At 37.9% G+C, this 11,342-nt stretch overlaps 1 protein-coding gene across 3 annotated transcripts; it reads right to left on the reverse strand.

Annotated features, from left to right (window-relative positions):
• Window positions 1-1,778: 1,778 nt before the first annotated feature.
• On the reverse strand, window positions 1,779-10,809 carry LOC135104481 (Krueppel homolog 2-like). 3 transcript variants are annotated; one of them, XM_064011999.1, is made up of 5 exons: window positions 10,651-10,809; window positions 5,770-5,976; window positions 5,344-5,593; window positions 4,869-5,002; window positions 1,779-4,721 (listed from the first exon to the last, which is right to left on the reverse strand). In XM_064011999.1, the coding sequence occupies exons 2-5, from the start codon at window positions 5,952-5,954 to the stop codon at window positions 4,505-4,507; spliced, it is 786 nt and encodes a 261-aa protein (XP_063868069.1). In that variant the 5' UTR covers window positions 5,955-5,976; window positions 10,651-10,809; the 3' UTR covers window positions 1,779-4,504. The 3 variants fall into 3 exon arrangements, with proteins under 3 accessions (XP_063868069.1, XP_063868071.1, XP_063868070.1); XM_064012001.1 differs by having other exon boundaries at window positions 5,770-5,972; window positions 10,651-10,792; XM_064012000.1 differs by lacking the exon at window positions 10,651-10,809 and adding an exon at window positions 10,451-10,588.
• Between the last annotated feature and the right edge of the window lie 533 nt (window positions 10,810-11,342).

An 11,342-nucleotide genomic window follows, 5' to 3' on the forward strand; every position in this document is an offset into this window, starting at 1 on the left:
CTTTTTTTATTATTTTTGAAAACTGATTTTTATGCATGTCCTTGGGTATGCATTGAAACAATGAGAAATTTGTGTTAAGGCAGGATAAATCTTTAGCCATGAGAGGCTCTCACCAAGGATAGGAACTGAACCCCTGTCCAGAACAGGAGGAAAAATCATGATAATAATTTTTTGGGATTTCTACTCCTGGTCACTATAGTTTTCTCCCTTCATTTAGATCAATTTCTGGGATTTTAGTCTTCCCTATACCAGTTGTTATACTTCTCTTTTACTATTAAACCATTTACTTCAGAAATAACTTTTACAGGAGAATCCCTGCCCAGAGACATTCATACACCACAGTAAAAAAAGTGATCTTGCATCATGGTGGCACATGCTACTTGGGGAGCACATTTTACTTAAGTCCTCTCGACAAGCAGAAGAAATGGGCAGGGACAAATTGACTTATTGGCATATGAAGTGCATCTCTCCTCCTCACTCATGCCCATAGTAACAATGACCAGCATTAATTATCAGTCAATATTCATTGCATCTTTGGTGATGCATAACCAGCTTTTTTCAGGTTGAAATGCATTTCGTTCTGTTCATTTTGTGGTGTTTGTAGTGATGAGTGTGAGGCAGACAAGTCATGGTGATATCATTGTCATAGATTTTCACAGGTCAGGCTTGAATGATGTCAATATAGCAAAACATATGAATTAGAAAATGCAAAACTTCTAGAACCTCATACAAAAATTCATCAAGGGAGGCAGAGAGGAATTATCTTTTCATAGCCAGTGGTGGCATCCCCACTGCTTTCTTTCACCTGCGCCTTGCTGTAAGAGTTGGATTAGAGTCCAACTGCCTTCATAGAGAAGCTAGAAGTCATGGGGATAAAGATAAAGGGATGCCACCACTGTAGATGTGAATTTTTTAATGAATATTCCACAAGTTTTGTCTTTTGTGTTTTGCTGTATCAACATTATTCAAGCCAGACATTTAAAGATCCATGATTTAATGTTATCACCGTGACTTGTCCGCCTCTCCCTCATCACTACAAATACCACAACATGAACAGAAAAAAAATGTTTCACCTCGAGAACAAAACTGATCATGTGTCACCAAAGACACAATGAACACTGACATTGGTAACCTGCTTAATACTGGTCATTGCTACTATGGGCAATGCACTTGAGATGCCATTAAGTCAATTTGTCCCTACCCATTTTTTATACTTGCTGTGAGGCCTTAAGTAAAACATACTCCCCGAGTAGTGAATGCCACTGTGACACAAGATTGGCGTTTGCTGTGTGTTAACTGAAGATCTTTAAAACTGCCTTCAAATTTCATGCCTCTGCTTGGGCTGTTCATTGAAATACTGAAAAATTGAGCTGAAGGTAGGATAAATCTTTAACTAGGATTGGGAATGGAACCCCTAACCAGGACAGGATAGCATCATGAACATAAGTTATCAGATCTAGGCCTTGTAGGTATAAAACAGTTGCATAATGAATATTTGTTTAGCCCTATTAATCAACACTTAGCCAATTGTGTCTTGAGAAAGGAGAATGAGGTACCACTAATTTTACCCCTTAAGTTCTATCATATATCCAATCATGAATTGGCTTGCATCTTATTTCAGTCTCTTCTTTCACTTCACTTTTCCTATCTCCTGGGATAGGAATGTGGTGAGTGTTTTGGGGATTTGAAAAGTGGCTTATAATTCTTTTTAATCTCTAACCAATGTGACTGTCACATCCAAACACAAAAACATCAGCAGTAAATGGGAAAAAACTTCATTACATTAATCTTTTATTACACAACACATATCTGTACAAAATGATTTTGGATTTTATAGGAAATATACTCTGTATAATGACAGAAGGCAAATGCTTTTTGCATATCTGGAGATACAACCCTCAGTGTTAAGCTCTTGGCTGTAGTTATAGGACAGGCTGGAGAACATTTATCTGAAGGTGAAGTACCACAGAATTTGCAACTCGGCATGCTGGTCAAAGGTTATAATAATGACTTTCAACACAAAGCAGCTGAAGTAGACTTAGATGATAAAAAAAAAATGGCCAACAAATTTTGAAGCTTACTGAAGACAATGTAAATATATTAGTAGTTTAACAAAATAAAGTAAAAAAAAAAAAAAAATACAAATGAATTTTAGACATGTTACTCATGTTTCTACATACAGCTTGTATCAAGTGACTGCCTCCACCACAATTAATATTTTGCTCCAGGGTAAGTGCTCTCACACAAGATACATCCATGCACAGAAAATGTAATTCCTGCCAGTGCACACATGAATGCTTACACACACACATCGTTATCAAATCTGCCCAGACTTGACCAGAAGGAAACAAACAACAGAATGCTAAATGCTTCAGGAATCAGTTTGTATGTTTTACCAATTATATAATTTTTTCTCTATAAAATTCAACTACATAAGAATAGTGCACTAGCACAAGAGAAGTGGTACTCTCCACTCTCTGTGGCCACCCCATGATAACTTGCAATACTTATGAATGTTCTATTTAGTTTGCTAATTTTAAGGGTAATCTGACCATGTTTCCAGAAGTCTAAAGGGATATCTTACTTGACTAGTCAAGAAAGGGAAGGAAGAGCTATTCATTACCAAAAAATATAAATATCACATTCTCTCCTGCAGATGCACTACTTGTATGACCACAATTGCAAAGTTGCTGTGAAGGGAGGAAAAATGTGAAATAAATTAATAAATAATAATAATATATCCTATCATTAACAAAATTTATGAGGTGTTATTTGACATCTATGGGTTTGAACATCTTTTTAGTATTAACTGAATAACAGAACTAAATCTTAATTTAGATTTATTTCAGGAGTTTTATAATAATGCTACCATGCAATTGATGCTCTAACCAAGTTAATGGTGAAAATTAAGAATTAGCAAATTTTCATGTATGTTTATCTGCTGGAAGTAAAACTAATTTTCAAACAATACCTACTGCCAGAAGACAAACTTCATCCACAAACAATACTGGCAAAAGACAAACCACATTTATAAGCCATTCTAGGAGACAAATCACCTCTTTAAATCAAACTCATGGCATGCACTGATTTTTAGAATAAATATTTTTCCAACACTAATGAACAAAGGACCAACACAATATAAGATTTTACATGCAACTTACAATGTGAAAAAATGTATTATTTAATGACCATCTTCCAAATTTGTGACATGCTCAACATAATATACAAGTCCAGAACTAATTTTATAAATGCACCACAGACTAGTAATGGAAATTACATCACAATCTACTTTAAGGTAAAACATATTTTTTCACCATTGTACTTGAACATCCCAGCTTTATGCAAAATCAAATGTATAATCAGACTGAGGTAATTCTCAAAAATAATCATATATTCACACCTTCATTTCATTTATTTTAAACTGCTATGAATAATAAGGCGTAACTATGAAAGTCATTTTTGTAGGTCACATCTTCAAATGTTCAAAATCAATTCATTTTATTTCATTCTTCCCCTAACACATTATGGTGTGCTTCTATTTGTACGCTTCTGGAATAACTGAAAAGTAAATGAACATCAAAACATACCTTCATAAAAATACTATAAGAGAGAGAGAGAGAGAGAGAGAGAGAGAGAGAGAGAGAGAGAGAGAGAGAGAGAGAGAGAGAGAGAGAGAGAGAGAGAGAGAGAGAGAGAGAATGAAATTGGAATGAATATTGATGCAAGTTTGTCTTATAATTAATTTCAAACATGTGAAGACAGGAAAAAAGGTATGACACTCCGCATAAACTTCCCAAAGGTGTGACACAGCTGACTGCCTGGAGGACATGATGGGCTAGATGGATACAAGGATACCATAGGTGGAACAAACCACTGTGTTAAGGTCTTAAGGCCAAGTAGAACAAAGATGCTGAGAATGAGAATAAACAATTTTTCATGTGATCACTCTTGGCAGAGATCCTGCAATGCTATGAGATGTTATTACACTGTTGAGAAAATACACCAAGCAAAACTGTGACCGCTGCAGCTGACGTTTAGTTGCTTCACAGTAATTCATGAATAAAGTTTCATCCATCTGTGGTGAATTGCTTTATCAATAGCACTACATCACCAAAATATAATGGAAGCTACTCACTAGAAAATATATATACTTATTTCAAGTATCTTATTCTATTTATAGTCATATATATCATTATGATTCCATACACATAAAGTATAATGTAGTCAAAATTTAACTTTTTACGAAAAGAAACCCTGCCAAGATACTGTACATCTTTTACTCTTTTATCTTTGATATGACATTGTGTTCGATCTCTCTGTTGGGCCTCTCATCCTCAAGAGTAGTCTAAACATGACACTAAGCAATATTATTCACTTGGAGAAGTCTATGGTAAAGCTCTGTTCCCTTGTGTGAATGAGAAGAACATAGGCATTCCTTCCTTTCACATAATAATATATTCCTGTGTTCCCTATGGCTAGATAAATCCCTGGTGGTAGAGTAAGGCTACTGGGTCACCATAGGAGCCAGACCAGACACGAACGTGATGCTCCGGTAAAGAGCATTGCGCAGGAAGGTTGGGGTATTGGGGGAATTGGCCAGGTGTTCACATGCCACCCGCAGCTCGTGGAACATGTTGCGGGTATACGGGTTACGACGGGAGGAATACCTCAGGGTCAGAAAACGGTAGTATGCAAACGGTGTTATGAGGCTGCCCCTGCCCCTGTAATGCAAGTTTTGTTTTAAGTAAGTTACCACTGACTACAATATTTTGCATTCAAAAATATTATGGCCAGACTGATGCTTTCACTAAATATTATTTTTTCACTTGTCTGGCATTCAGAAAAGAAGATTCAGGTTGGTTACTTACATAAGGAGAGAGAGAACACAATGAGGCATGAGGAAGATTTCAACAAAGGCTGCTCCTCGTAAAATGTTTCTGTGGTGGTATTCTATGAGAGAAATCAGGAACCTTGAACCTAGAGCATTATTTTGCCCTATGACCTGTTGAAAGAGAGGAACATCTGATAAATTATTTATATTACTGATTAACTTGTAAATTTCAACTGATTGACATTCACTCAGCTTGTGTTGTTTTATCTTTAGGAATGAAAATTTAGGGAACAACACTAATACACAAGATTTCCATCCACTCAAGTCCAGGTACTATTCTTACAAAACTGCCTTTTATTATATAAAAAAAATCAACTGTGCTGGATTGTAGGTAATATCACCCAAATATCAGTGACATGACTACAATTCTTTCATTACTATTTTCTTTTCTCACTACAGGATAAGCTACATTTTGAAAGATATTTCCAGAGAACAGTATATTCTGTACTTACATCTAGAAGGCCAAGGGAATAGCTTGCAAAGTGGAGAAGAGCAAACAGGAAGATGGGAGCAAGGACCATTGTCATGGGTGAAGTATACATGAAGATGATAGAGTAAAGGAGGTAGTGGGCTGAGTCTTCCATCAGCAGATGAGCAAAGAATTCTCTTGAGAACTGAACAGAGGGGATGCGCTGGGTGAGGCGAAGGGCAGACGTGGCAGCATTGCTCATTAATACCTTCTGGTAACTGCTGTATGGGTTCCTGTGATACAAAAATCCAATGGATATTTGTTATGGCAATATGAAATGGACATAATAATGTTATCCTTAACACTTAGATTTATAGCTGAGGTGGAATTTTAATCAGACATATACATGAGCAGTATTCTGTGCTCTATGAGGGAATTAAGGCAAAGCTCAAGCCCTACAGTTACTCACCCGAATACAGGGATGAGGTAGGATATGCAGAAGATGAGAGTGAGGGCACGGGTGGCCCAGAGTAGAGTCTCCACCTTGTGCTCCAAAATGTGTGTTTTGAGTGCCTCCATTCCCCGGGCCTGCTGTGTTTGGTCCCCGGAGGCGCCCTCCTGCTGCCGCTCACTTTGGCTCTGCTCCTCAGGCATGGCTACTGCTTGTGGTACCTTTCTGGTTGGGAAAATATATACTGGTCATGTTAGGATTACAGAGCTTTCTTATTTTTTTTCTTTCTGAAATTAAGTGTCTTCAGTATTGAACAAAGTGGGTTATAGACCTCTGACTAGGAAATTCTGCTAGACATCATGCTGTATGCTGTGTATAGGCATGATTTTTCAATACTGGAAAGACTTGGTCTTTCTCCTTTCTGACTGGTTCATCCTTCATCCTGGAAGTACTTCTAATGGTCATCCAAAGAAAAGTGATCTCCCACACTTCCACACTTTGTGTGGAAGGGAAGGTATAACTTGGAGAGAGAGAGAGAGAAAAAAAAAAAAAACAAAAAAATTCCTATGAGAAGATTAAGATTAAAATCAATTTATTTACTATCCTAATCACCAGTAAACATAGGGTACACCAGAGATTTCTTGCTGTGTTTAAATTACAAATTGTCCATGTTGGTTAGTTACCTTTCTTACAACAGAGGACAGAGGTGTGGAGTCAGAGCTTTAAAAAATTTGACTCTGACTCCTAGAAATTTCAAGAGTCTGAGTCTGACTCCAGGAAATTTCAAGAGTCTGAGTCCAATTCCAGGAAATTTCAAGAGTCTGAGTCTGATTCCAGGAAATTTCAAGAGCCCAACTCTGACTCTGCCTTCTCCCCCCACCTATCTGTCTCTTCTGCAGTACAGTAGTAACCTTACTACACTACTGACATATCTTTAACTTCAGATTTACCCATAATGTTAGTGACTATAATATCATGAAGGAGTAAAACCTACCAGTAAATTCTAATAATATATATCATTCTAAATTCCCTTTGTTATGTTTATTTTTATTACTCTGGTATGTATAATATACCTATTCGGAGATCGGCATCTCAGTGGGCTTTTTTTTCTTATTGGATTTTTGATGCCCTTGGCTGTTGTCCCTCCTACATAAAAAAAATAAATAAAACAAAATAAATAAATAAATAAATAAAATAAAATAATGATAATAATGATAATATAGAAGAGAAATGCAGTTTGATTTGTCAATTCATGAATATCTCTTGCAATGATAGGAGTGTGCACTTTGTACAAATAGAGTAAAGCCATCCCACCCTGTCTGGTGCAGCAGCTGTACCCACAACACACTGAATTTTTTGCAAAATGAAGAAAAAATGACCATATAGGTATAGAGTATTTTTAACTTTCAGACCCGTTTGTTTAAATGTTTACAGTCCTCCTGCTTTAAAAGTGTATATTGAACAATGCATTTGCTGTGCACGCGCACGTGCGCACACACACACATACACACACACACACACACACACACACACACACACACATTCACATTCACATTCTGATCTGGAAGCAGCATGTCGCCAGCACCATAAGATCCGCTACCTACAGGCTGTACATGCTGCGCAGACTCAGGTCGCTGGGGACGCTGACAGACGAGTTAAGGGGGGGTGTACCTCAACTTCATCCTCCCCAGCGTGGTCCTCCTCCCTCACACACACTCAACAGCTACAGCTGGAGAGTGTGCAGAAAAGGGCGTGCAGGGTCATCCTTGGCCCTGCCTACACCACCTACGATGAAGCCCTGACCACCCTGATAGTGCCTGTTGAATAGTCTGTCCAGACTATCCAACAGGCACTGAGAGGCTCTGGAAAAGTTTGCAAGGGGACTGCTGCATCATCCATGTCTCAGACACATGCTGCCGCCTGATGCGCCACGCCCGGTCCATGCCACCAAACACCGCAACAAGATAATGCCCCTAAAGGCACCGCGCATGGACTGGTACAGACTCAGCGTGATTCCCACCATGGCGCGAGCCATCAATCAATCAATAGTATTTCCTTTCTAGATTAGACTTAGCTTTAGGATAAATGTTAAGTATTTCTCCACCCCCTCTGTACATTTTCAGTTTGTTAACTGCCAAAAGAATAAACCGTTTATTATTATTATTATTATTAATTACATATGCTAGTTGGGTTGTACATTCGAAGTTTGCTCTGCCCCAATCAGAAATTTTAGAGAGATCAGAAGTCAGGCGTTCTGTGGCTTCCCTGCATGAACTGTCTACTTCCTGAAGGGTTGGACATCTATGAAAAGATGTGGAAAAGTGCAGGGTCATATCAACAGTGTAGGAGTGGATAGGACAAGAAGTTTGGTTTAGAAGATCATTGATAAATAATGAGGGTGGTGATAGGGCAGAATCTTAAGGAACACTACTGTTAATAGATTCAGGAGAGAGAACAGTGACCGTCTACCACAGCAACAATAGAATGGTCAGAAAGGAGACTTCAGATGAAGTTACAGAGAAAAGGATAGAAGCCGTAGGAAGGTAGTTTGGAAATCAAAGCTTTGTGCCAGACTCTATCAAAAGCTTTTGATATGTCTAAGATAACAGCAAAATTTTCACCAAAATCTCTAAAAGATGACCAAGACACAGTATGGAAAGCCAGAAGATCACCAGTAGAGCAACCTTGACGGAACCCATACTGTCAATCGGATAGGAGTTTGTGAAGTGATAGATGTTTAAGAATCTTTCTGCTGAGGATAGACTTAAAAATTTTAGATAGGCAGGAAATCAAAGCAATAGGACAGTAGCTTGAGGAATAAGAACGATCACCCCTTTTAGGAACAGGCTGAACGTAGGCAGACTTCCAGCAACAAGGAAAGGTAGATGTTGATAGATAGTATTGAAAGAATTTGACTAGGCAAGGTGCAAGCACAGGGGCACATTTTCAGAAAACAATAGGAGGGACCCCATCAGGTCCATAAGCCTTCTGAGGGTTTAGCCCAGCGAAGGCATGGAAAACATCACTGCGAAGGATCTTAATGGGTAACATGAAGTTGTCAGAGGGTGGAGGAGAGGGAGGAACAAGCCCTTGATCATCCAAGGTAGTTTTTTTTTTTTTTTTAACAAAGGTTTAAGCAAAGAGTTCAGCTTTAGAAATAGATGGGATGGCAGTGGTGCCATCAGCTTGAAATAAAGGAGGGAAAGATGAAGAAGCAAAGTTATTGGAGATGTTTTTGGCTAGGTGCCAGAAGTAAAGAGGGGAGTTAGATCTTGAAAGATTTTGACACATTTTACAAATGAATGAGTTTTTGGCTAGTTGAAGAACAGACTTGGCATGATTCCGGGCAGAAATATAAAGCACGCGAGATTCAGATGATGGAAGGCTCAAGTACTTTTTGTGGGCCAGCTCTCTATGATATACTATATATACAATTAAATATACTATAATCAATTACAAATATATATACTATATACAATTAAATAACTACAATTTTTTTCCATCTAGATTATGCTGTTTGCTGGTTCTAGTTTGATAGAGCCCAATTACAGCACATGTTTCTGATCAGGAACTACTGTATTTGCTGGCTCAATAGATGCACTTTTTTCTTGAGAGAGAGAGAGAGAGAGAGAGAGAGAGAGAGAGAGAGAGAGAGAGAGAGAGAGAGAGAGAGAGAGAGAGAGAGAGAGAGAGAGAGAGAGAGAATCGAATGACCGACAAAAGGTTTGAAGTTTTATCTGAAGGCCAGACACTTGTTTTGTTGTAACAACTATAAGGCCAGGAACTTTCGCTCGAGATTAAAAGAAGACCCGTTTTATGTTATTTATAATTCTTCTAGGAAGATCTTTATGGATTTTACATTTCTCAACTATATGTACATATATAGACCTTATTATCATTATAAAACTAAATTTTCATAATTAAAAAAAAAAGAAAAAAAAAAAGACAGGCTTTTTTTTAATGCCAGCCCTATGTAACACACTCTATGTACCCATGAAAGATCCTTAGAATGTGATGTGTGCTCCTTTTTTGCCCTTTGAATCATTCAAACATGTCAGGTGTTAAACAAAAGAGCAGTGGTGATGACCTATTCTTTCCTACTGTTGAAGCACCATTGTTCTTGTGTTTCTAATGCCTCACCATCCCCACTGCCTCCACTTCCTGTCAGCAACTTGTTTTGCCATAACACAATCCACATATGCCTGCTGTATCTCCTTATCAAGTTAAGACTTAAGATCTTACTTATGTTACAATTATGAACTTTAGTTCATGTACTTGAAAATTGTTCAAAGCACATTTAAAACCACAAAAAACTGTTTATATTGACATGTCCAAATCTATTGCAGCCAAAATACGTCACAACAATATAAGCTGTAGTATAAATGACAGACTTATGAACAATTTACAAACGGCCTCTCGGAATGGAGCTTATTCATAGGTTGGGGTTATCTGTATTCTAAAATAAAATGAAGCCTTACAAATGTTCTCACTAGGGGCTTCTACCCCACAGATGCCCTCAACAAATATATGCGATATACTTTACTTAACTTTTGCTGACCTAGGCCAACTATCAAAACACTGATGACGTCTACAGCGTGATGCAGGCAAGGATTAACATGCTATCTGGGTAATGCTGTTTACCAAAATAATATAAAAATTTACTCTCGTTATGAACATGCCTTCTTCAATCCTTTCTTACCAGACACTCAGACACGTAGCATGGGTATTACTCCCACCAGTTCCCCCTTCAGAGCGAGACGTCCACACACTGCCCTGCTCACAGAAAGAACACAAGTCATAGCAGCACATTGCATCAGTCACCGTGACGTTGCACCCACTCACTCCTCCGAGGGAAACACTCTAATTAGCTTAGGACACAACCAGAAACCCTATACTTACGGAAAATTAGGAGTAGGAGTTGCTTGCACAGGTACAGACGGTGAAATAGGCCAATATCCACCAGTCGCCTCACATCAGCTCCTCAGCCCCGGCCCACCTGGACTTATATCCGTGTCACGCCAGCCTGTCTTCTCCTTATTTTTCTACTAAGTCTTGTTATTTACACAAACTTTGATTTATAAATTTCAAATATGCACAGTCATTTATTAATAAAGCTAAAGCTCAATGCAGCTCTAAATATATGACAATTGTTTTATCAATAACGTAATCTGGATTAAAGCTCTGGCTTATTTGATTAATCCTACTGGTAAGTTACACATCTTACTGTAATGTTTCATAATTCATAACTGCTGTGTAAGTGGCAGTACGGGTGAGGAATTGAAGATTTATAAAAGAGCTCTTATCTTCTACCTAGTAACAAATAACAACGAAAAGTTTTCTCTCTCTGGTGAGAATTAATAGAAAAAAAAAAAAAAGGAAAAGAATGATAACCAACTATCAATGATACATAAAAGATTGTATAACATGTTTTGTATGAGATGAAATGGATCGGCCGCCTGCCGATCACCTGAGGGAGTGATAAGGAAGTACACATGTAAGGATAGTGTTACTATTACTACTACTACTACTGCTGCTGCTGTTGCTGCTGCTGCAATAATAATAATAATAATAATAATAATAATAATAATAAT

This window comes from Scylla paramamosain, chromosome 10 (genome assembly GCF_035594125.1).
Source record: "Scylla paramamosain isolate STU-SP2022 chromosome 10, ASM3559412v1, whole genome shotgun sequence".
Lineage (NCBI taxonomy): Eukaryota > Metazoa > Arthropoda > Malacostraca > Decapoda > Portunidae > Scylla > Scylla paramamosain.